At 33.9% G+C, this 25342-nt stretch overlaps 3 protein-coding genes across 3 annotated transcripts; 1 reads left to right on the plus strand and 2 right to left on the minus strand.

Moving 5' to 3' along the window:
- Positions 1 to 446: 446 nt before the first annotated feature.
- On the minus strand, positions 447 to 15030 carry LOC140818514 (protein ENHANCED DISEASE RESISTANCE 2-like). Its single transcript, XM_073178501.1, has 23 exons — positions 14493 to 15030; positions 13648 to 13722; positions 13425 to 13478; positions 12731 to 12796; positions 12203 to 12261; positions 11735 to 11811; positions 10998 to 11123; positions 10027 to 10061; positions 9745 to 9845; positions 9579 to 9674; positions 8701 to 8765; positions 7920 to 7991; positions 7028 to 7198; positions 6255 to 6463; positions 6100 to 6166; positions 5797 to 5972; positions 4093 to 4194; positions 3217 to 3264; positions 2596 to 2739; positions 2406 to 2501; positions 1554 to 1655; positions 779 to 865; positions 447 to 682 (listed from the first exon to the last, which is right to left on the minus strand). Exons 1-23 carry the CDS (start codon positions 14793 to 14795, stop codon positions 674 to 676), a joined length of 2340 nt encoding a protein of 779 aa, XP_073034602.1. The 5' UTR covers positions 14796 to 15030; the 3' UTR covers positions 447 to 673.
- Positions 15031 to 19120: 4090 nt separating this feature from the next.
- LOC140817753 (uncharacterized) lies at positions 19121 to 21575 on the plus strand. Its single transcript, XM_073177524.1, has 3 exons — positions 19121 to 19709; positions 20279 to 21201; positions 21288 to 21575. The coding sequence occupies exons 1-3, from the start codon at positions 19181 to 19183 to the stop codon at positions 21411 to 21413; spliced, it is 1578 nt and encodes a 525-aa protein (XP_073033625.1). The 5' UTR covers positions 19121 to 19180; the 3' UTR covers positions 21414 to 21575.
- A 533-nt stretch (positions 21576 to 22108) lies between these two features.
- Positions 22109 to 24916, minus strand: LOC140817754 (sugar carrier protein A-like). Its single transcript, XM_073177525.1, has 5 exons — positions 24900 to 24916; positions 24612 to 24799; positions 23998 to 24317; positions 23037 to 23663; positions 22109 to 22617 (listed from the first exon to the last, which is right to left on the minus strand). Exons 2-5 carry the CDS (start codon positions 24754 to 24756, stop codon positions 22210 to 22212), a joined length of 1500 nt encoding a protein of 499 aa, XP_073033626.1. The 5' UTR covers positions 24757 to 24799; positions 24900 to 24916; the 3' UTR covers positions 22109 to 22209.
- Between the last annotated feature and the right edge of the window lie 426 nt (positions 24917 to 25342).

Here is a 25342-nt window from a genome sequence, read left to right on the forward strand (position 1 = left end):
AGCTTTCGTGACATTTGTAACCAAAATATAAATTCTTCCAAGAAAACTAAACTCTTAACTTTATAGAGCTTAATATCATTAATATATAAAAATTATTATCATCATCGTCGTATTAACATCAATACCTGATAAAAATTCGAAAAATAATCGATATACTTTTTAAATTCATTTTTTTATAATTATTTTTGAAAAATAGACACATCTTTCATGTAGAAATTGAAGCATATACCTTGAAGAAAAGCTCTTTCATCTAGAAATTGAAGCATATACAGCACAAGTGATGAAAGTTGAAGGCCATCTGCTAATTGCGCACAAACTAAGTATCTCCAAAGATTCATTTGCATAGTGTATTGATATATGCTATATTTTTACGTGATATTAATGCTAGACTGGTATAGATTCTACACAAAATACATGCGACTTTATGAATTATTTGGACGAGTCCATGTCACACCGAATACCTTTCCATTTGTAATATCCCAAAATTTTGAGTTGCTTAAGTTAAAGTAGTATTACAACAGTAGTAACTGAGTTCAGTAGCAACAACTTTCACAAATAGCTATCATGGAAAATTGATCCAAAAGCCTATCTAGATACACCCTTTTCACAATCCGAACGCAATACAGAATGAAAAGGAAGAAGATGTACAAATGCTTGCTCAACCATCGTGGCATTAATATATCTGCATGTACCGATTTTTGTACTCGAGTAGAAAGTAGACAAAAATCATCTGTGTTGTGTTTTATCGAACAAGTAGCATGAATAGGTGACCTCAAACCTTCAAGGTTACAGCAGAATCAAGCTGAAAACGATTCAGTCTAACGGTTCCAAGAATATATTCTGGGAGTTCCGCCTCTTCTCTTGCCTGTAATAAAGAGAGAGGAGACGTTCTTCACATGTAACATCCATGCATTCCGTAATTGCTAAAAATACAAGCCACAGCCGAAGACAAAACAAACATGCTCTAATTTAGTAATAACATGTTGAATTGAATAAAAGACATCTAATAAAAGATGTGAATATCAGCACATTACAGCAAGCAGAAACACCAAAGAATACTAAGCCACTCTTTGGGGACAATGGGAACCCACAAAATTTGGCTGATAAAAAAGGTAAGTTGATGGAATGAGTTTTTGATGAAAAGAGAACGGAATTTATTCTTCAAAGTTGACCGGAGAATATAAATTCTATTTCGTATTAAATTGACGAGAACTTAGATTGGTTAAATCCAAAAGCAATCTTGTCCCATAAGCACATGACAACACATAGCTTTTCAGGGATGATCTTACAAGTAAATGCCCAAGGATTTCAATATTAAGATGATTCAATCGCATGTCAATACTAAAACATCACTATATCGATTCAATTTTTATCAGTGAAAGCAAGTGGCAAAGAGAGGAAATAACAATACACGAACCTCTATGACAATTGCAAGATCAACAACAAAATATTAAGATGATTCAATCGCATGTCAATACTAAAACATCACTATATCGATTCGATTTTTATCAGTGAAAGCAAGTGGCAAAGAGAGGAAATAACAATACACGAACCTCTATGACAATTGCAAGATCAACAACAATGCTTGTGACATATCCCAGGACAAGGCCAATGACGCTTCTTGCTACTGATGATGAACCAATATCTACGTCAATCTGCAGGATGGGTTATTCATCAATAGCCCAATCTGTAAAAATGTCAAAGGCCACCATATTCTGTACTAGAGAAACTTTGTAGCTAATAAGCTGCAAATACAGAAAGACTAAAAAGACAAGAGGAAGTTATCATGGGACTGCAACCTAGTCCAGCCAATGAAGTAAGATAAAACAATGATCTATAAGCAGAAATATTACAGTGCCACATTTATCTTGCTTTCCAGTCCACAAGGTTCTTTGCAGAAATCTCACTGGAAATTAACCAAAGAAATCCTGGTGATTTTAGTTGCCAACAATGATATTGACTTATTTTTATAGGTACTGTATAATTTGTTCAACCTATTTGATACACTACTAGAAACATGGTATCAGCTCTACAATTCTTGCAATCAAGTTTAAGAACGACTGTTTGACATTTTGAGTAATCTCAGGTCAGGCCAAGCCAAAAGCTCCATCGATTTGTTTCACAGGGCTAACTAGCTAGTCAAGCAGAGTACTAGTTCATCTCAAACGTTAATGTCATCTTGTTCACCATAAGGTTGATATACAAACTGTAACAAAAATAGCAACCGATGAGGAAGAAACATGTAGCAATAGACCATTTCAATAAGCAGTGACTAATTGCTCTCACTTGCAGAGTATTGTAAAAAATGAAGCCCAAAATACTTTTAAGTTTAACTCAATCAGCTCAGAGGCAGCAATAATAGATGCAGAATTGTGAACAAATGGGAACAAGGTATGATTTCTCACCTCCAGAAAATTATCTTGCCTGAGGTAGTTGCATGTTACTGCTTTTCCCAGAAGGCAAGCTTTCGTTCCAACAGCACGCTTTACCATCCAGTATCCCTGTTATAAGAAATTTAGATAAATTATGATTTATGAGAATGTCGTGCATGTTTCACAAAAAGACACCACTTCGTGTGATTGGAAATAGGGCTACCTCAATAATGCTAGGAATAAGCTTGAATCTTGAATCACGAAACATATCAGTGCCATTGACAAATTTACCCAACAAAGAACTTTTGTTTATGGGCCTGTCTGCCGCAAAATAAATAACCAGGCTGTAGTTCGGTCTGGCAGGAACCTGATAAAGAAAACAAGTGTAAAATATACAATTAAAAAAGTTGCTACAAGAAATAAGAGGAAAAAAATCTACAACATCATTGAGATTAAGCAGGAGAATTTTCCAGCTTCAATTAGACTTATGTGCACCTAAAATACATATATGTTTATGCTTCACAACTTTTTTGCACAATAATAGGTCCCCCAGTACAAAATTAGCATCAGTGCAGTTTTAGAAATCACAAGAGCTTTCCACTAGGACACAAAAATAAGTGTGTATGACAATTGCTACAACGTTTGTTAGTTTCCACCAACCTCAAGCATCTATTTTGTTTTTTTGCCTGCAATAGAGTTTCTGAAGCAAAATACAGAGTTACACAATGAAAAGGAGTTGATATTGTAATATGAGACAAAGACAACTAATCAAAAATATATAGCATTCAAATATTATGTTCACAATACTCTGAAGAAAAGGAATAGACAACAGTTATCAGCACACCTCAAGATTAATGACAAGGATGAATGGAAGCTTTTTCCCAGCTTCACTCTGCAATTGAGACAAAGAAAGAAGAAATTTTTTCTTTGAATTAGGTATCACAAGACAGAAAATACTCTTATATCAGTGAAATAAAACAATTCTTGAGCTAGCAAATTCTTTGTTGAAGCAAACACTCTAACTATCAACATTGCTGTCATAAGAGAGAATGAAAGCAACAGAATAAGAAAAACAAATAATATATCAGAAAACGATGTGGAAGTACATCAGGGAACATGATGCATCCAACAAGAAACAAAAGGCAACACTCACGTGGAACTGCTTAAACTTCAATGGCATTGCACTTAAAGAAAATGCATATTTAACTCATACACGGGGTTTCATGAACTGTGTATCTCATTCAACAAAGAATTAAGGGGAAATTGCAGGAAGATAGAAGAGGAATTTTAAAGAATTCTCATTGAAATCCAAATGACCATGCCATTCAGACACAAATTAGTAAAGAAACACTGTCTGAAAAACATTTTGGACAGTACAATGGATTTAACCTTACATTATCAATTAATCATCAGTTGATCAATCACTCTGAATTCATGAATTACCAAAATAATTATTACAAGCATGATTATAGAAAACTGAGGTTGCTAACATACTATTATATATCGTGGAAAAATAAGCAGCTACTTTAAAAAGCTTTTCGTTCCAAAAGTCAATTTGAGAAGAGCACAACATTGGTCAGCTTATCGAAAATTCAAACTGTAACAGCTCAACAGCTCTCTGTTACGGTGTTAAGAGAATCAATATAGAATAGAATGGAAAATCAGCTCATATAGCTTTTCCACTAATGTGAAATGATGCAATCTCAATGTTTTACATTACCTGAACGATGCTTTTAGGATGCAAAGCAACATTTGTGACACAATCTTCCACTTTAAACCAGTCAACTGCAATGAGCGTAAGAAGAGGTTCGCCACCTTTTACCTGGATCAGGAAGTACAATTTGATGAATTAGATAATCATAGATAATGTATGAGAGAAAATATCTACAAATATAAAAGAACCAATGCAAAAAAAATTGAACTAATGTTGTCCCATAAACATCCATGTAGAAAACGGTTCATTGTACAAGATGGGTCTACTTTGTGAATGGACTAGATTTACTCCAGCTTTATAATGGGAACTCAACAACAACAATAATAATAATAATAAAGATTAAAAAGCATGAATGGTGATTGTGGCAGAAGGTTACCAAATCAGGGAAAGATGGCTTCGTACACCATCGCAAGAAAACAAAAATCAGCAATTATATAATTCTAAGACCAAATGTAGATGACTAAAGATATCGGATAAATAAACTTGAAGTTCTTGTCGAGATTATAGATCAGATAACTGGAAATTTAATGCATTACCAGAAAGCTACATTCTTACTCTTCATGATAAACTAATGCTCCAGCACGCGTTGCGTGCTTGTAAAGTATTTGATATTTTGAAAGTTTTCTTTGTAGTTTAAATTATATAATAGAGATAACAACTCTAGGAAGGGACCTTATTCGCCTGGATGTATTCCTTTGTACAAACAAAAAAATTATGCTCATTATTGGACATTTTTTTATTGACTTCCGTGTAGATAATAAAACTTAATTTGAGACTTTAAAAGGATTCATGTTCAACGCACACACACTTACAACCATTTAATTGACTGCTAAAGTCAATCTCAGTTTCCATTTGAATTCAAATTTGGGCATTTCCCAGTAAATATTTTTCATGCAATTTTAAATTGACACACTGTATTGATACAGAATCAGGAACTCTTATTAGAATGGTACAAAAAAGAAGATATAACACCTAAAGAGAAATCATCCTCACTTTTCAGCATCAATGGATGGTTATTGGTACATAGCTCGTAAAATAGTCCTTTTAGTATCCACATTTTATACTGCAGGTGATACAAGTACGCAGTATCTTTTTCTGGATATTTGTCAATTTCAGTATTATATTTCTTTTTTCCACAACTCAATGTTTCTGATTTTTTTTTTCATTTTGAGAGCTGGCTTTGAATTACTAAATTAAGTCAAAATTTACTCGTAGAATAATCACCTTGAATCCTTGATCATAGTGTTTCCTAGTTATTTACAGGTAAGACTTAGGTTTAAAGAAGTTTATAAATATGAAAGAGCTTTGATAAATTTAATCAATTAAAGAGTGATAAACTATTTGAAGTATCTCAATTTTAATGCCGAGAATTCACTACTTTCTTCAATAGACATCCTTGGAAGCTATCAAAGAAATCCTATAATTTTTACAGCTTTCAAAAGTGATATATTTCTGCTGTTCTTCCTATTCTTCAATGTTGATCAACTTTCTTTTTCCAACTAATTGTATAAGCCAAACAGCCTTGCATTAAAGAATTGATCATCCTACATTGCACCAATTGCAGGAAACCTTCCATATTTTAACCCTCAACGCCACTTGAGTTATGCAAAAAATTTAGGTTGGCAGGGTATATTTGATTTAACATCACTATAATCACAAAGATATGGTATAAATATCAGGGAAACATTGCATTTAAAATACTGAATAGACCTTTATGCTATCCTTCAAGTATGTCTTCCCTCTTATCATGAATCCAGAACCATCTGGAGAAGACCAGCAGTTCTTATCAGCTTCATCCTTTGCTCTCCTCATGGACCCTTGAAACTGACTTGAATCTAGGTTGATTGGATGTACCTTCGAGTTCAACTGATTACTTGGGTCTGGATCTGTATAAATCAATGAGAGAGATGATTGAAGAATACTTAAATGCAAAAATATATTTATTGTTAGAGGGAAAAAAATATCAGGAAAAAATCTAGAATTATTCTTTAATACAGTGATTGGATAAAATACCTGAAGCCTTCTTTAGTGCCAAACCTGCTATAGCCCATGAAACATTCTTCAGCTTAATTTTTTTGACCTGCCAAAAAACGACAAAAGTTAAAAGAGAATGAAGTCCTTTAAAAGTAGATGATACAATACTCCCAACACCAAGTAAGGAATATAACCTTATTAACTCCCATTTCATCGTCGTCGTCGTCGTCATCATCATCATCTGATGAAGAATCCGCAGCAATTGCGTCGTAAAACTCATCTGCTGTTTCTGTATCCTCAAATTCACTCAAGGACCCAGAATGATCCGATAAAGTTGTATGAACTACCATGGAAGATGAATCTGATGCAAGTGTTGGATTTGCTGCGACGTATTCCTTGAGACCTGAAATATCATAAAGTAATAAAGGATTTGTGCAACTAAGAGGAAAATGGAAAAAAAAGAAGGAAAGTATTAGCATGTGTTAGAGCAGAGGAAGAGAATCTGGATAGATGAAGTTTAGGCATTGCTAAGCAGAGTTGAATCACTTAAGGGGGTAAAGGAATTGACGGCAACTAATGGGCATCTAAATAGAGAGTTAAGTTTTAGATCACAGGTTTCAAAAGAAGAAATAAAAATCATTGGTTATACCAGCTCCTTCAAATAATCAAGAAGTATAATGGTTATATTTCTCGAATTTTGGACAATAATGAGACAAGAAATCATGGAGGCAATTTGATTTGAACTTCAACCTAACTATGATTACCTATAAAAAAAGTTAAAAGACATATATCTTCTCTCCTTTAAAAATTTACTAGAAACCCAGTTTTATGAGGATGGGGAAACAGTATGAACAATAGAAAGCAGTAAGAAAAGCAGACAGGAATCAGATTAGTGATTGGAAGGGACTCCTCTCACTAATGTTTCACGAAGTTATGGGCAAATCCGGATAAAAAAAACATAACAAACCTGCTACTTGATTCAGCAATGCAAAAGGAACAGTCTTTTCAAACTTCTGGCAGTGATTATTCCTCCACTTAAGCCAACCTTTGGGGTTTATCTCCAGTGTTTGTGTCACAAGACATCTAACAGTTTTTGGCGATGAAGATGTGCTTAAACTACTAATTTCCCATGTGGAAGCTACATAGTGAAGCAAATCGAAAAGGTAACTACCAGGCATTGGGAATTTCTGCCAACTTAAAAAATTAAGGACAATCAAGCTATCTGACATACATTATTTAAAGGGCATTAGACGAAGAAAAAACTTGAACTACGAGAGAAAATGCTGACAAAGCACCCATAAACAACAAAAACATAGAATGAATAACAATTTGGCTCTCATGCAGAACTGATATTATTAGGACAGTAAATGTGGTATTTGATACAAGATAACTTTTTTTTGGACGGAATACAAAATAACTTTCACCTTAAGATCATTGGACCCATGGGAAAACTATATTGCCAACAGATTGAAAATCTATTTCAGTTGAGATTTCATGCAATCTCCAATAATGCGATTACCATACAAAGACTAAGTAGGTAATTACCTGCTTCTAGTCTCATGCCAACGCTTCAGAATATTTTCGATAAATCAAACGGAAAATGAAAAGGAGAGGCAATGACAAATCGTGTTATCTGTATTGACTTCCAAAAGCATGAAATTTGGGTATCACGTCTCATATGGCAAATACACCAGCAGTTACAAATGAGCTTTTAACTTCTATTGTTTCAGGTAAAATAAAAGCCAAAAAAAAAGGATATAGATGATTCGATTCTCCGGTTCCTCTATCTTCTCAAGTACAATACAGAAACTGATTACCAAATACTGGAAATTCATGTTGATTATATTGAATCATCTTACGGTTAATTTTTGTGCGTTTGTATCCAGATCTTGAAGGCTGCTTCTTGTGTACAGAGGGGAACTGCAGGATTGCTGCACAAAGACTGTCAATCACAAAATGGTTTGATTTAAACTGCATCATGTACTACTCAATCCAGGAAGGACAGTCATTTCCAAAGAAAAAAATTGATATTATTCCAGATTAATAATACAGAAACATCAATTCTTCATCTTCAGAAAGTCAAAATATTCTAAAACTAAATGAATACAAAAAATCCTGGAAAGTATTTGTACGGAAAATAATTATGGACGACAAATTTAGAGAATGGTTATTAGTTATTACCACTCAAAGTAGACTCTAGAAAGATGATTTCGCGGCGAGTAGAGTTGGGAGACATTGATCCACTATTTTAACAGTGTGCCTTGAGAAGTATTTTTTTTTTGGCAACAAAAATTGATATTTTATTAAATATTTAAAGGCTTTTAATTACAATAAACGGACTCACGACAAAATGCTAAACAATACCCTAACCATATCAACAATACACAAAAGCTCGTAAATCTGATATTGAGACATTCTCAAACTCTACGTGACCTGCATTCTTCACCCGTGTCTTAAGAAAGTATTGTGAATGACAAACTGATTGAATCGCTAGCTTATGGAAGTTTCTAAACTCTAAAGCTCTAACAATTTTCAAGAACAGAAAATGAATGATTATGGGTATTGAAGTTTGACTATCATGCATCAAGTGAAGCTAACTGAATGTAAGCATGGAGAAGCCACAAAATAGCAAATGCTTACTGTATGTTCCATCTTGTCCACGAAACCATTGCCTTGAAAAGACAAAATCCCTTTTTGACTTCCACCTGCATATAGAACATCATAGAAATGATGATCAATGATATGGGCAGAAAATAACAGCAAAAAAAACATCATTTCTCTTCATGAAATGGATTGAAATAATGAATAAAGAGATAAGAATAAAATATTTAGATGATAAGACTTCAAAAAAAACCACAAAATCAAACAGGAAGAAAGGCTATAGCCTAACAATTGCATGAACTCAAGCCAATTATATCATGCAGCCGCTATAAGCTTCTTTGATATTTAAATTACACTTCCATGAAATCATTGAGATCTGGGTTATTACATAGCAGGGGAACACCTTGAAGAAAACACACATAGATGCAGCCACTAACTCTCAGCATACAAAAGATTTGTGAAGTCAATCAACACAATGGGTTGAAACAGTTTACTTTCAGCCAAGATGAACTTCTCGGTTCCACAAAGTGATAACCAATTATTTATAAAATATAAGCAGTACAATCTCTGAAAATGATTAAGTCAAGTATAACACTATCACTCGACATAGTCAATAACGTGGTATAAACTCAAGCCTTTACAGGTCCTCAAACAAGGAAACAACCCTTTGAATAAGTTTCAAACTAGCAGCATCCTGTGGTAATATAATCATTGATTAAGTTCTCTCTTATATCAGTTACCTTCTAATGTGAAGCCAAGAGGATATAATGCTGAGCGATAAATAAAAATGTTAGGATTCTTCAATGAAAGTATTACCAAAATGCTTGAGGAGATTTAAACCAAATGTTCAATGTGTCCTCTTTTATCTCCAAAAGAGAATATTATAATACAAGAAAGCTAATGCAAAATAAACATACCGAGTTAGATAACGCGGATCAAATGTACCATATACAACATCATAGTGTCCGTTTATTGAATCCACCAACTCCAAGTCACCTATTAACGTATCCCACCTGTAAAAGATGCATTAACTATTTTTCAGTTGAAAAGGCAAATCCAAATTCATTAATCAGGCCAACTCACTCATATCTCATATGTCGTTCAGTACTCAATACAACTTCAAAAACAGTATCTGCACTGGCATCAACAACACCAACAGCTTTGACAAGAATGCCTTTGCCACTCTTCAAAAGAAGCAAAGCATTCAATGAAATCATTATACCAAAATCCACATTATAATTTAACATGAAGGGAGATGCATTCTAGTCTCCGCTCCAAAATAAACCATAAGTAGAATGATGTGTTAACAGAAGTTTGAAATATGCACAACATGAGAATTACAGTGACATTTGATCAACTATCTACCTTTGAGTGGGCCACGTCTTCAAATATTCTCACACCTGAAACCCAAGAGAGAAGAACATATGTTAGGGATTATCTAAGTATGATATAATTCTCATAAATACCAAATGATATCTGAAAGCAAGAATACTAGTTCTGGTCCACAAGTAATCACATCCTCTTTCCTTCCAATTCCTATTCTCAAATAAGGCATTTCTCCATTCTATAAATTTAATGAAATTTGTTCGCAATCGTATATCAGAAATCCATAGAGACATTAATATTTTTGCCAGAATAAAATTTTAATGCATCTAAAAACTAAGAACCCCACTTTTAGACCAAGTATCTGACTTCCAAATGCTGCTGATTACAAAACTTGCAGACCCCTATGCCCATGTTTTCAATTTGTATCTGGGTCCCTTTGTATCTGGGTCCCTTCACTAAACCCATACCTTAGGTCCCAACAGGAAGCAACAAATTTAAAATCCTAGGGAAAAGATTGGCAACAGTTCCATGAAACCCCCAACATTCATTCAATTCCAATTTATAGCATGTTCTATGTCCAACTTTGATTGGCTAATTTGTCAAAACGTTCAAGTCATCGGAGGACACACAATTACATATTCAACGATGTGTGTACAAATCGTGTCAGAATCCTCCCACCCACTCACACATATGTTACAGAAGAAAAGCTCCTTCATATTTTAATAGAATGGACGAGTTCATTTTAAATTAAATAATTCTGAAAAAACAAAGAAAAATTAGTGACATGCATCAGACAAACATGGAGTCAACCACCAGCACATGATACGCAATGCTGTTAAATTTGAATTTTAACTAAGAATCCTTTTTGACCACTCATGTTAATACTTAAAATGATGAAATGCACAGTGTAAGATAAATGAGATTTTTTGTTTTGTCTTTCAAGTTCAAAAAGATGTTACCAATGCACTATCTTAGATAAAATATTAAGTAAAACAAGAACACAAGTTTACCATTGATTGTACGGACACATTTCCATTCATAAGTTTCGACCACATCTCCACCATCAGCATCAAAATATGCATCCAATCTACCAGCAGAACCTAAGTTTGAGGTTTTGCGCAGAAGCATTTCAGGCCCTGTTTATAGCAAAGATAAATCAATCACAAAACAATATTTGATATTTCTAATCACAGAACAGCAACTAAATTCCCCAAAAAGAAATCACAGAAAATATATGTTGGCCTAATATAACCATAGAGCAATTCTATGATGTGGTACAAAGCAAAATATAAGTACAGAAGAAAAACAAAATGCTACACACAATCTAGATAATTTGACACTTGTATGATCGTTACATTAAAGAATAAGAGTTATGATTTGTTTTAGTAATTTCACAGTTTAAAACTAAGGTATCTGGGCTGCTTGTGAAAATTTTTGGTTGAAACATTAAAGAAGAGATAAAAGTCATTTGAAACACAAGACCTTTGGTCTAGAGTATTTATTTTGTTTACACAGCTGATAACAGGAAACAAGAACAATTACTTTCACACGTATTTATGCACACAAGCTCCATGGAGGTGATGCGGAAAAATTAAAAGCAATGCCAACATTTTGATAAGAAGAATCTCTCTCTAACAATCGTCTAAATATAGCAATACATGCGTATAAGATCCTATAAACATAATTCTGTACCAATAACCCGATTAAGGCCACAAAGAAGAATGCCAACCACGTAATGCTGCCTCACCTTGACCAATCCTTACTAGCTTCTTCAGACCATGTGCATAACGCCGTACTCTAGGCCGATGTTCCTCCAGGTTAATCCTTCCAAAAAGAAAATCAATGTTACATTTTGTGCTAGTAACTCATATAGCTCAAAGTGTAAGCCTAAAAGATAAACTTTACGAGTAAATAGCAAATCATATTGGCTAGAACTGCAGGGCCAACATGCATAATAGAAAACATAATCATTCAGAATTAAAGTTATTCTAAGATCAAAATGCAAGCAGTTTGTACATTTTCCTGTGGTTGATCTCTTCTCAAAATTTCAATCTTGATGTTGTAGTGTAGGAGTAGAAATAAAGTAATGTATAATGACATGGAAGTTTATTATTCACGAGGACTGATCTGGTGAAGTACTTCATAATGAGAAAAGAAGACTCGAAATTTCTGAATAAGAATTCCGGAAAAATATTTAAGGAGTGAATTAACATACTCATCCTCCATGTTCAGCTTGTTTCTCACGCTTCTGTCTCTTGAAAGCTCATACTCTACCTTCAATATAACATATAGTGAGATACGTGAGCAGAATAATGATCCAAAATTTCAAAATAAATTGTATAGAGTGATACCTTTGTTATAGGGAAACTTGTTAGTTGTATGGAGAGTGGATATCATTTCTTAATAAAAAATGATATCCATATTAAATTGCAAATCAAAGCAATCAATTAAAAATGCATAGACATGTTGAATGGCTATATGCTAACATCAACTGCAATCAGCAAGTCTTATATAAACATACCCCCAATATTTATAAAAGAATTTACTAATGTTTTCCAACACATATCTTAGAACGTCAAAAACGTCCTTCGAGGCTCAAAAAAATGGCCATCAATATAACAGTCTAATATTAAAACAAGATGAGTGAGAGTGAAACAAAGTCGGCATCACAATAATGAAAAAACTATACCACAATTTCGTGCACAAGAAAAGTTTAAGACTGGTCTGAAAAGCATATCAATACCTGTTGCTTAGCCTGATCAAAAGCTTCCATCCATTTCCGGGCATCACCAGCAGTAGCACAAGCAATCTTGCAGCAGCCAAATAATTATTCAATGTGAGCAAATTAAACTATGAGTACTAAAATTTAAAAGTAACTCGCAGCAGCATAACGGCGCCATCCTGATCAAAAGCCCAAGCATGCACATTAAGGCTTCACCACTTTAAGAATAAGCAACTTCATGAACTAAACACATGGTTCTATGGAAATCTTGTTCATTAGGTTATTTTCAAGATGCAAACATTTAGCTTGCGATCACCGCAAGTACGCAAGAACAGGATGAAGCTTTCGTGTTTGGAAGAAAATAAGGTCTTATTAATACACGCTGATTCTCACAGTTGAGTCAAGGATCATTTGCTCCGGACCAATTCACTTCAGTATAAAATACATGTTACATAAGTTTGAGACCAATAAAATGGAAATAATTCAGAACTAAAGTTTCACAAAGTTGTTACTGTTAATAAGGCTGATAGATTAGTTTCTCTTTGCTGAATAAATTATAGATAAAAATTCTGAACTTGAGAAAGTGGAGCATAATAATGCAAATGCAGATAATTAAAATAGCAATCATAGCAGTATTGCAGTAATGTGGTTGTCTTCCTCATGCATTCATACTCACTTTCTTTAATGTATAAATTGTAATCAAACTATAACTTACTTCTCCCTTTTTAGTTTCATCCAACCGATTGTAGAACCTTAGCACATAAAGATCCTACAAAATAAACCAAATATCCACAGGACAATTAGCTATATATATCTATACCTTATAATTTTACTTCAAGCATGGAAAAAACAAAGGAAATAAAACATAACAAAAGAGAGAACAAATGAAGTCAAGTAACACATCCATCAAAACAATGTAAGAGTTGAATTGCCCTTACACCATGGTTAACCTTCCGACGTCCCGACTCCTCCACCATAAACGTATTCCCTATGACACCCCTGTCAATGGGCTTCTGGAATATGCAATTATTGAACAGGAAAACACATGGCAGATATTAGATTTAATATTAAACTCTACTATAAAAGTTCTAAATATTCTTGTGACATGAGTCACAAACCCCAACAAAATGACCATGGTATACTGTTTATCTTCATGACCAAACGTGTACATATGCATGAAACTAGCATATTAGTGAGATAGAGATGCAAGTGCCAATATTATGTGAATGGAAGATGTACAGAGATGTTTCTATCATCCAAGGCCAGAAGTACTACAATTAAAAAATATTCAAAGTTGATGGTAAGTCTTCAACCAAGATTCCATAAAACAAGGAAACTTAGGCCAGCCTAGGTGGTTTGACTTTAAAGAAAGCATTAGCAAGAGTGTATTGGAAAAGGGTGTCTAGAGTCCCTCATATCACTGATACCTCAAACATCTCAAGACTCAATATATGAAGTACGAACCATCAATGTAACATGCACATAACTTTGACCCATTCCTCGTCGTGCAAACCATATTAAAAAATTAACCACGCGTTCTCAAGCAAACTTTCTCCTGCGTAGAAGCCGATCTCTTTAAAAAAAAAAATCAGACTTTATTCGCAATCATTTAAAACTACAAGTTTCTCATCCAAAATGCTTTAAATTATCCCCAATACAGTCCGTTACTGTTTCTGAGCTAACCAACGATAAATAAATAAATAAAACAATATAACGATAGCCCCGCACAAGCTGACGAAAAATTCCAGGAAAAAAAAGTCCAGAAAGGGGAAACAACATATACCAGGCCGGGATTCTCATGGGGGTCACGTTTGTACATCTCCACGTACTTGCCGCGGATGAACAAGAAACGGAAATGGCAATACTCATGCCCAATTGAATTGAGCCCCAGATGATAAACCCACCCGGAATACTCAAACCTCTCCCCATGGTCACTGTTGCTCCTGATGCTGGTGCTGTGCTTACCATTCTGTTTGGCAGAACCATTGTTTGTCAGCAATCTCTCCTCGGAGCCAGACTCCGAGCCCATACTCGCGGGTGATTCTACCTCACTGCCCACCTTTTTCGTCATCGGTGCTGAAGCCATAGGCAAGAATCAAGATCTGCGCCTTCGCGTGAACGTCGAAAGATTGTAGCCGGTATAAATTGGATTGTAATAGAAAAATGGAAAATGGTGGTTGCAGACGTGGTGCGAATGAAGTCAAAGCAGGAAAAACCAACACCCGAATGTCGACAAAACAAGGAATTTTTAGGCGTGTGGCGTCACTCGGTGCCGACTTCTCCGAATTACTATTCGGGCTTTGTGTGTGCTTTGCGCGTACACATAGACAGTATCCACATAATCAAATGTGCATATTCAATAAAACATTACTTTAGTTATATTATGGGGTCATGTTCTTTTAATCTATATCCAAGTGTTTTTATCCAAACTTTTAGATATTATTATTACTTTGATTATTTTTTAATTGTAACTTTGACAAAAACTTGTGTGATACGGTCTCACGAGACGTATTTTGTGAAACAGATATCTTATTTAGGTCATGAAAGAGTATTACTTTTTATGCTAAAAATATTACTTTTTATTGTGAATATCGGTAAGTTTTATCTGTCTCACAGATAAAGACTCGTGTGACCGTCTCACAAGAGACCTACTCTTGTACTTCAATAATTTAATTAGATATCTTTTTATCCATTTTTGATACATACATACATATATATATATATATATATATATATATATATATATACATATATATATATATATATATATATATATAATTGATCTTGGACATTCATTCACTATAGACATCATGGTCGATCGATTTTAGATGCCAAAATTATCCTTATTTGATTCAACATTCATTATTCAAGAAAAATCCGATATCATAAATTTATCAGTAGGATGTTATCAGAATATACATAAATCATATAAAAATAAGGCAAAAACTTTTGTGAGACGGTCTCACGAGTCGAATTTGTGAGACGGGTGTTTTATTTGAATCATCCATGAAAAAATATAATTTTTTATGCTAAGAATATTACTTTTTATTGTGAATATGGGAGGGATTGAACCGTCTCACAGATTAGTATCCGTGAGATGGTCTCACATGAGACTCATTCTAAAAATAATCTATATATTTTTTTATTTTAAAACTTTTTGAGTGGGTCTCATATGAGACCGTCTCACAGATCTTAATCTGTGAGACGGGTCAACCCTACCCATATTCACAATAAAAAGTAATACTCTTAGCATTAAAAGTAATACATTTTCATGGATGACCCAAATAAGAGATCCGTCTCACAAATATGACCCGCGAGACCGTCTCACACAAGTTTTTGCCTTACTTTTTAGTCTTCTTTTTTGTTAAGTGTAAACTTGCGCGTGCCAAGAATACTCGTATAGTATGATTGCATATATAAATTGTCGGCAGTGATGGATTCAATGGATTTTTATTATTGTTTTTATTAATTTTTTTCCCCGAACCATCATTTAATGGATTTTAAGTCTAATATTGACTTATGGGCTTATTATCATTTATGGATATAATTGGATGCATGATAATAAAAAAAAGTCTTTGCGACAATAAATAACAACTGAATTATAGTCTTTTTCTGTCGAAAAACACAGTATATTGTCTGATTGAAGATAGTATATCATAATATTTTATTTTTCACTTTCTAAAAATAATAAATAGGTAAATTATGGCACCTGGACAAATCTATTTTTGAAAAAAATATAAGATAAACAGCGTAAAAATATAAATATGACTCCCACGTTTATATTTTTAAGTTTTTGTTGTCAATATATTATTTTTATGGTAAAATAAGATTTTTCGTTACGCTAAAAATTTATCACCAAAATATATTGTTTAAATCACTATATGTTGCATCAAGAATTTTTATGTATTAGTGATAATAAATAATTAAGGTAAAATTAAATTAAGATGAACTGATCTAATCGAACTAAACTGATACGGTCTCAGATTAAATTAGTTCTTCGCAGATTATCAGTTTCAAGAATTTCAGTTTACCAGAAGTAGTTTACACTAGAGTATTAAACTGTTGATTAATTAAAGTTGTATGATACAAAACCGATCTCACGGTGTACGATTGTCACAAAAATGTTAACATGGATTAAAAGCAAGTCAACAAACACTTTCTTTTGGAACATAAATTTTATTTCAAAAACTATCTATAGGGAAAAAAAATTCAGCCTAACAAAAAGGGGTTCTTACCACCGCCAAGATTCAATATTCAAAGCCTTCATATATCTTAATAAAACTCGGTCGGTCGAGCACATCTTTAAAAAAAATTATTTTTGATAATTTAAATATCATTAAGTGCTAAGATAGTATTGTAATTCATTATATTTGAATAACAGTTTGCATAGTGTCTATTATCAATTGATATATATTATAAATTTCAGTTTGACATTGTTTAAGTCTAAAATGAATTGATATCTTGCAAATTACTTGTATTATCTAAAATCTTCTAGTGTGAGCCTTCCAAAAAGAATATAGTGTGACGTAGGAGTTTGAGTTTCCGAACATCTAGAAACATACATGTGTATTTTCCACTTTAAGTTTATTTTTCAATTTATTTGGCAAACTTTGTTTGTGATTTGTTCTAATTTGTCAGTCTGACTTATTTGTTAGTCAACTGACATCGCTACTCGAGAATATATAATTTAGTTATCAACTCAATTAAATCAATCAAGAAAATAAATTTATATCAAGCATTCATCCAACCTCTCATCTAAACATTTCAACTGACCATACACTATAATTTATATATTTCTATAAATTTATATATTTTTTTAGATAAATCTAAACTCATTATTTCTTCTATTTTTTCATTTTGTTATTTTTATGTAAGTTGCTGAATATTTTCTTAAATGTTTTGTAATGATGACAGAATAAAAAATACTTAATCTACTAAAAAATTTAATTAATTGTATTTTGCCCAGACAATCTCACAAGTAGTCAGCAAAGAAGTCCAAGCGATAAAAATGCATTATTCAACCTATTAAATTATTGTTCACAATAAAGGTTATAATTACTCCAAATTTATTATATATATTAATAAAATATTAAAATTTGTGAGTGACTCATAAATTATCGAAAAAAATAATTTTATCTCGATTTTTGCTAAAAAAAAATACGAACATAATTAATTCTGGTTCAAGTTTGATAATTTTGAATACGAACCTAAAAGAGTTGTTTACACCATATACTTAACCTTCACGACCACGCCATTATTAGATGTAGATAGTTTGAATTTGTTAGTTGAATTTAAGAAGCTCGGCTTATACAATTGTGAAAACATAGAAAATCGTTATTTTGTTATTAGAGAACACTCGATCAAATGAGTGAATAAATTAATGCAGAAAAGTAATAATATATGAAAAAAAAATTATACAAAGATTTATAGAGGTTTAAAGCTTGAAGACTGCATGATAATGATTAAATATTTGAAAAACTACACGCTAAACTCATAATTATATGTTATAAGTAGAACATGTAATCTAATTAATTGGGTCAAATTTAACATTTAACACACTATTTATATATATATATATATATATATATATATATATATATATATATATATATATATATATATATATTTATATATAAAATATATGGTAAAAACTTGTGTGAAACGGTCTCACGGATCATATTTGTGAGACGGATATCTTATTTGGGTCATCCATGAAAAAATACTATTTTTTATACTAAGAGTATTACTTTTTATCATGAATATGAGTATGGTTGATCCGTCTCACAGATTAAGATCCGTGAGAGGTCTCACATAAGACCCACTCAAAGTATATTTGTAATCTCGTTCATTTTTCTGATGTGACAGCATGGCGCTGGCCTAACGTCGATGTGACTTTGATATGACGTTAGCATGAAGCTCAAGTGTGCAGTATTATATCAACACTCGTGATGAAAAATGATTAAAATTATCAAAAATTGAAAAACACATGACCAAAAAACTCAATTTTAACGTTATAGAAAATGAAATTTTATAAATTCTTTTTAAAATCTGGTTCAAGGGTTCTTATCTCTGTATTCAGATGATATTAATATAGCTATATAGAAAATTAGCATGTTTCTTACAAGTCATACCTTCTTCCGTAGGTTTGATATCATTGATTATTACATCATTAATATAAGTAATATTTTCAATGAGTAATATTTTCCACGTGCATTAGAATAATATTGCTCTAAAATGGGAATATCGAAATTTTATTAATCCAATAATCTCTATTTATGTACGTATTAAATATGATTAAATATAGAAAAATAAAATAATTGTTTCTTCAAAAATAAAATTTTCATATAATAATATTTATAAATATAATGATTTGATGATAATATGCTTGTATATTCTAAGAAAATATAAATGATTAGCTTCACATATAACCAACGTCACCCATTGATCTCGCCCACGCAGCTCCTCTACGCCATGGCCTCCGCCCCGGCGACGACTCACCTGCCACACGCATGTGCAGAAACTGTTGATGAAATCACTAGAATCTACAAAACCCTTCCGCCGAGACCCTCCATCGAAGTGGTTGAGGCCGCCATGTCTGTAGTTCAGACAGTGGAAACAGAGAAAGCTCTTCAATTGGAGGACATTTCAAAGCAAGCGCCTCCAGAGGACGTGCCCCCTGAAATCTTCTCCGTGCTGCAAGAAGTTCGGAAATCAATGGTACTGTTTCGATGCCTTGAGCAGAAGAAGGAGGCGGCGCACTTGATCGAGCAAGACAAAATTTTTCAAGTGTTTGATGAGCTCATCCAGAAGGTTTCTGCGATGGTTTCTGGGGATGACCATGTGGAGAAAGAGTATGATTCGGGTTCTGTTGATGATGAATTCGAGGAAAGTGTTGTGAGGACTGCGAAAACTTGCGATGAAGTTGACTCCAAGGGAGTGAATGAATTTAAAGGTTCTTTGCCAAGATTTTCTAAAACAGATGCAATTGTCCCATCTTCAGGTTTGATTGGATAATTCTCGTCTCCTTATTTATGTTTTAGTAACTCTAGTGTATGATTTGCAGTTTTAATAACAACGGTAAAGGAAAGATTTGAGAACTGTTTATATGTTAGCTGTGAGAAGCAGGTCAAATTTCGTGTGCAATTGTATAGGTAAAGTTCTTACCCCATAAAAGTAAAACATGGAGATTCTGGGTTGAACGTTATGAATATGTGAAGGGTTCAAATCTTGGTTTTGGATTTTGTTAATGATGAGTTTGTTTCGAGTATTTTTGTATTACTGGCTGAATTGCTGAAGCAGATAGATAGTCTGTAGTTCACTAAGATTTATCATAGCAACATCCTTTTTCCGAAATCTGATGTCACGTAAACTTCTTCTATGTTAAATCTTGATGAAGCTGTTTATAATTCATGGGTCGAGTACAACTTGTCGAGGGAAACAAGGAAAATTTTGTTGTTCAAGTATTTGTTTCATTCAAATGTGTAGCATAGTTGACTGCATTAGTTTCTCACAAGGTATGCTCATAGAACGATTTCTGGTGGCTTGAATGAGTTTCATCTACTTTTCCAGCTAAAGAAGAGGCAGAAGCGGAAAAATTGGATCTGCTGGACTTGGCTGCAGTAATCGAGAATTCTGCTAGAAAGAAAGCAAATATTTTAGACCTTCGGGGCAAATTGGTAGACAAGGTCGAATGGCTTCCTCTGTCTCTTGGGAAGTTATCGACACTCACAGAGCTATATCTATCTGAAAACCATATCATGGCTCTTCCGACATCCATAGCTGATCTTAGCGCCTTGATGATACTTGATGCCCGTGGCAACCAACTTATAAACCTTCCCTCTTCTTTTGGTGAAATGTGCAATTTGACCTATGTGAATCTATCTGCAAATATGTTAAAATCACTTCCCGAGTCTTTTGGGAGCTTGACCAATCTAATTAATCTAGATTTAAGTTCAAACCGCTTCTCGAATTTGCCAAATCTAGTTGGGAATCTAATTTCTTTAAAGATCTTGAATGTGGAGACAAATGCTCTTGAAGAACTTCCTTACACGATTGGGTTATGCGCTTCACTTGTAGAACTGAGATTGGATTTCAATAATCTCAAAGCTCTTCCTGAGGGAATCGGAGAGCTTGAACAGTTAGAGATCCTGACTTTTCACTACAACAGGGTCAAAAGATTACCATCAACCATTGGGAATCTTTCGCACTTGAGAGAACTTGACGCTAGCTTCAATGAACTTGAAAGCATACCCGAAAAACTTTGTTTTGGTTCAAAGTTGGAGAAACTGAATGTGGGGAAAAATTTTGCTGACCTAAGATCATTGCCAGAATCACTTGGAAAGCTTGAGATGCTAGAAGAGCTCGACATAAGTGACAATCAAATCAAAATCTTGCCTGATTCCTTTAGATTTCTGTCAAACTTGACAAAATTTCGAGCTGATCAAACTCCATTGGAAGTGCCACCGATGCATATAACGAAGATGGGCGCGCAGGTATGTCACTTATATATCACCGTGGTGATTCGACCTGTCGGCTGATTTAACAATCACTGACCTTTTTATATCGGTAAAATTTTCAGGCTGTTGTACAATATATGGCTGATTTTGTTGCTGAGAGGGATGCAATGTCTAAACAGCCGAAGAAGAAAAGAGGTTTCTGTTCTTATATATGCCCACTCCTCTGCTTTGGTGTTGGAAGTGATTAAGTTTCGTTAAGAATAAGGATTTTATACTTATTTGTCTCCCTATTATGGGATTGATGATCCTTTAGGAATATAATCATAATAAAGATTTAAGAATCATCCTTATGTTTGTATGTACATTTGATTGATCCTCAAAAATTGTTATTTCACTGGTGTGCTTGTACAGACCTGCTCCCTCCTTTTCAGTTATATATAGTCATATAATTTGTTTTTTCGATTATTTCAAATATATATTTCGATCCCTAAAAAACTTTCTTGTTTTTTCACTAATATCTTTGTTAACTAAATATTGGAAAATGTACAACTATTTTAAATATGAATAAATAAGAACAAAATAGAAAATTTGTTTGTAAACTCTGTTTTTTAAATTATTTTCTTAATTTGTATAAAAAAACGAACAAACTTATATATTTGAGAGATATGAAGTATGTTGTCATTTTGGTTGATCATCCAGTATTAGCAAAAATTACCAAAAAAAGAGACTTCAAATTTTCATGTCTAAAAAGCCGTTGAAATATAGTTACCTGACCCCTTTCATATATATTTAACCATAGAAATAGACTACTTGTATTACATTAACAAAAATGTATTTTTCAGAGAAATGAATTAGAACATTAGTATTTTCTGATTTATTAGTTACTTATATGTTCTTTTAAGGGATTTTGCACGAAAAACACTTCCTATATCACACTATACCATAAAAATTCACATACTGAGGTGCTTTATTTCACTTTAAATGGTTCATATTTCAACATGTAATTTCAGTACACTTCCCTCTAAATGCATTAGTATTGCTCACCTATAACACAATCCTTTTCCAAAACCAATGCTTTTTCCACAAGAAAATCATCTCTTCTATGGGAACACCCTTAGTCTCAGGCAAGAAAAAGTACACAAAGATGGTCATAATTGTAATCCAGCCAGCGAAGAAGAGGAATATCCCGAACTTGAAGGCACACAACAGGGAGAGGAAGGACTGACCAATTATGAATGTAAAGAAAAGGTTTACTGCTACTGTTATGCTTTGTCCAGCTGATCGTATCTCTAATGGGAATATTTCACTCGGCACGGTCCAGCCGAGGGGGCCCCACGACCATCCGAATGCTGTCACAAACAGGCAGATTACTACCACCACTAGTATTGAGTAGCTCTTGGAAAGTTCCTTGTCGCTGCCGAATTTGAGTCCGAGTATTACTGCAACTATCACCTGATTTGGCAATATAAGACATTATCAGCTATCGTTTAGGTAAAATCTCAGGACGCCAAGGCTATCTATGAATGTATTGAAGTGTGCGATTTATATTGTTCAGCTTTAGATATAGCAGGGGCAGCTGATAGTCGCCTCCTGACTGAAAATGTACTAAAATTTCAAGCGGAAATATTAGAAATACAACCCAAACCCTCCCGTAAAACTATAAGTCAACATTTGGTTTCCACTCCAAATTAAATATTTTTGATTCCGACATTCCGTCCTGCAAGTATGGTGGATCAAGACTAAAAGATGTTCAATGCCATCTCAAATGCTGAAATGTCTTTACAGAGATTAGCAGTCCATGGAAAATCTTGTCTTTTGTAATCGATTTATAGATCGATGGCATTGTCAACAAGTATCAGTTTTTCTCATACCTGACACACAACCATTTGTATTCCTCCGCTTATCAGCAAAACTCTACGGCCCCATTTGTCAACCGTTGCAATAGAGATAAAGGTTGATGAAGCAAGAACAGCTCCCGTCAAAGCTGAAGAGTAAAGTGATGCATTTCCGCCAAATCCTATACTCTGAAACAGGACTGGTGCATAGAAAAGAATGGAGTTTATGCCCGTGAGTATCTGAAAAGTTGGCATAAAAATCGCCATCACTAACTGTGGTCGGTTTCTCTTCTCGAGTATATTTCTAAATGGATGCTCAATGGAATTTGCAAGTTCACTCGCATCAATTATGTCTTCCAGCTCCGCATGCACATCACTTGTGCCTCTGATCTTTTCAAGAACTTTTTTCCCTTTTTCTTGGTAACCTCTCTCGATTAGACTGTTGGGCGTTTCGGGTAGTAGGATTCCTCCAATTGTCATCAAGATAGCCGGTACTGCAGCAAGCCCCAAGGACAGCCTCCATCCCCAAGGACGAATCTTTTCTGTTCCATAATTTATCATATTGGCCGTGAAAATTCCTAGTGTTGTGGCCAACTGGAACATCATATTAAGGCCTCCTCGCAGATGGGTTGGTGCCATCTCTGACAAATATAGCGGCACTGCCTTCAAACAGCAAGGAGAAACGGTTAAGGGAGTTGAAGTTACGCTAAATCTTGTTTTCCAGTGATATAAGCAAGATCCACCATTCTTATACTATGGTAGGTTTGGACAGACAGCAACAGTTCCCTTAACACCAAATAAAAGACTACTTCAATGTGCAACTTATATTTGAAAACGCAAAGTTCGAATCTATGTTTTTAACTTGTTTGAATATTAGATATGAAATGCTTTATGAAAACTCTTTTCACGCAGTTTGATTAACAAGATTTTGGTTCTTTAATTGCAAATGAGCAAAGTAGGGTACTGTCTATAACATGCCAAAACACATCAAATTTACCTGGTTGCCAAACCCAATACCAAACCCGAGCATGATTCGGCCTAAAATGAGCATGACAATATTTACTGCAGAAGCATCAAGTGCAGCTCCTATCATGAAACATATACCACCACATATTATACTCCCTCGACGGCCAAATCTCCTAGTGATCGGGGAAGCAACCAAAGAAGACACCAAACCCGCAAGATAAAGTGATGAAGTAAATGCTGCAAGCTTTTGGTTATTGTACTTGCAGTAATTGTTCTCATGAGCATGCCTCTTGTTTCTGTACACAGCCGGGAAGAATTTCTCAAGAAATCCATCCATGGATGTGACTCCTCCTGATTAAAAACACAGAAAGAATCACTAATTCTGATATTTTTTTCAAACTCCATCCATCTCGCTATAATTCATATTTATCATAAATTCTTAGGCACCCGAATTCATTTTATTCATTTTCCAGACCCAAATTAAAAAACCCACACATAAAATTCCTTTAAATCCGTATTCTCGCCACTTACATTTCTATCAACTTTAAAAACATATATAAATAAAACCCACAAAGTTTCCGACTTTTGGGCATAAATTTGAGGAAAAAAATATTTGCAACAACACACAGCCAACCGCAACAGTACCTGAAATCCCAATATCATAGCCGAAGAGTGATCCGCCAACGGCGGCAACAACACAAGCAATGATCACATAACCAGTGACCCTTCCTTTGTATTCCTCGGCCCTCTCCTTGGGTACTCCGGCCGCCCCAATCGAACCGCCTGGCATTGCTGCAGCGGATCTTCGTTTCGAATCTTTAGCTGTTCTTCGCCTAGAAAGAAGATATGCATGTCTATTTATTTATACATCCACAGCTCATGGTCAACCTGAAAGAAATATTAAAAGATTGAGAAAATCTGTCTTTTCATCACCATTTGACTTTGTAACCAATTTGTTTCATTGCCCATTAACTTTTCTTGAAATATATGTAAAAACGTTGCAGAAAAAATTGCCCATCTTCCCCGAAACCAATCGCTTGGGGGGCTTCGGAGCTATTACTTATTTTTGGGTAAAACCAAAAATTTAAAATATATTTTTGAATATATTTTAAAATATATATTTTTATTCTATGCATCTAAATAAATTACAAATTGATTAAATCAACTAAGTAATTTGGATAATATGTAGTGCGTACGTAATTGTTTTATTTGTAAAAATATTTTAAACTATAAGATTCAGATTTGAATGATAAACATAACTCTACTAGCCCCAACAGTTCGATTCATTCAACTGAGTTTGTCATATACAACTTGTTCAGTAAAGTTTATTTGGCTAGTAGGTCTCTCGTGAGAGTGACCCAAATAATAAATATGTA

This window comes from Primulina eburnea, chromosome 17, assembly GCF_022965805.1.
Source record: "Primulina eburnea isolate SZY01 chromosome 17, ASM2296580v1, whole genome shotgun sequence".
NCBI classification, from domain to species: domain Eukaryota; kingdom Viridiplantae; phylum Streptophyta; class Magnoliopsida; order Lamiales; family Gesneriaceae; genus Primulina; species Primulina eburnea.

What these genes read in the sequence shown, in the direction of transcription:
- LOC140818514 (XM_073178501.1), bottom strand. Translation starts at nt 14,795, where the DNA reads ATGGCTTCAGCACCGATGACGAAAAAGGTGGGCAGTGAGGTAGAATCA. An exon ending in AAGCTGAACATGGAGGATGA is followed by an intron (nt 11,812 to 12,202) that starts GTATGTTAATTC and finishes TCTTTTTGGAAG; the next exon opens with GATTAACCTGGAGGAACATC. An exon ending in CAAACGCACAAAAATTAACC is followed by an intron (nt 7,199 to 7,919) that starts GTAAGATGATTC and finishes TTCACTATGTAG; the next exon opens with CTTCCACATGGGAAATTAGT.
- LOC140817753 (XM_073177524.1), top strand. Translation starts at nt 19,181, where the DNA reads ATGGCCTCCGCCCCGGCGACGACTCACCTGCCACACGCATGTGCAGAA. An exon ending in TGCAATTGTCCCATCTTCAG is followed by an intron (nt 19,710 to 20,278) that starts GTTTGATTGGAT and finishes CTACTTTTCCAG; the next exon opens with CTAAAGAAGAGGCAGAAGCG. An exon ending in TAACGAAGATGGGCGCGCAG is followed by an intron (nt 21,202 to 21,287) that starts GTATGTCACTTA and finishes TAAAATTTTCAG; the next exon opens with GCTGTTGTACAATATATGGC.
- LOC140817754 (XM_073177525.1), bottom strand. Translation starts at nt 24,756, where the DNA reads ATGCCAGGCGGTTCGATTGGGGCGGCCGGAGTACCCAAGGAGAGGGCC. An exon ending in CTATGATATTGGGATTTCAG is followed by an intron (nt 24,318 to 24,611) that starts GTACTGTTGCGG and finishes GTTTTTAATCAG; the next exon opens with GAGGAGTCACATCCATGGAT. An exon ending in GTATTGGGTTTGGCAACCAG is followed by an intron (nt 23,664 to 23,997) that starts GTAAATTTGATG and finishes TGCTGTTTGAAG; the next exon opens with GCAGTGCCGCTATATTTGTC.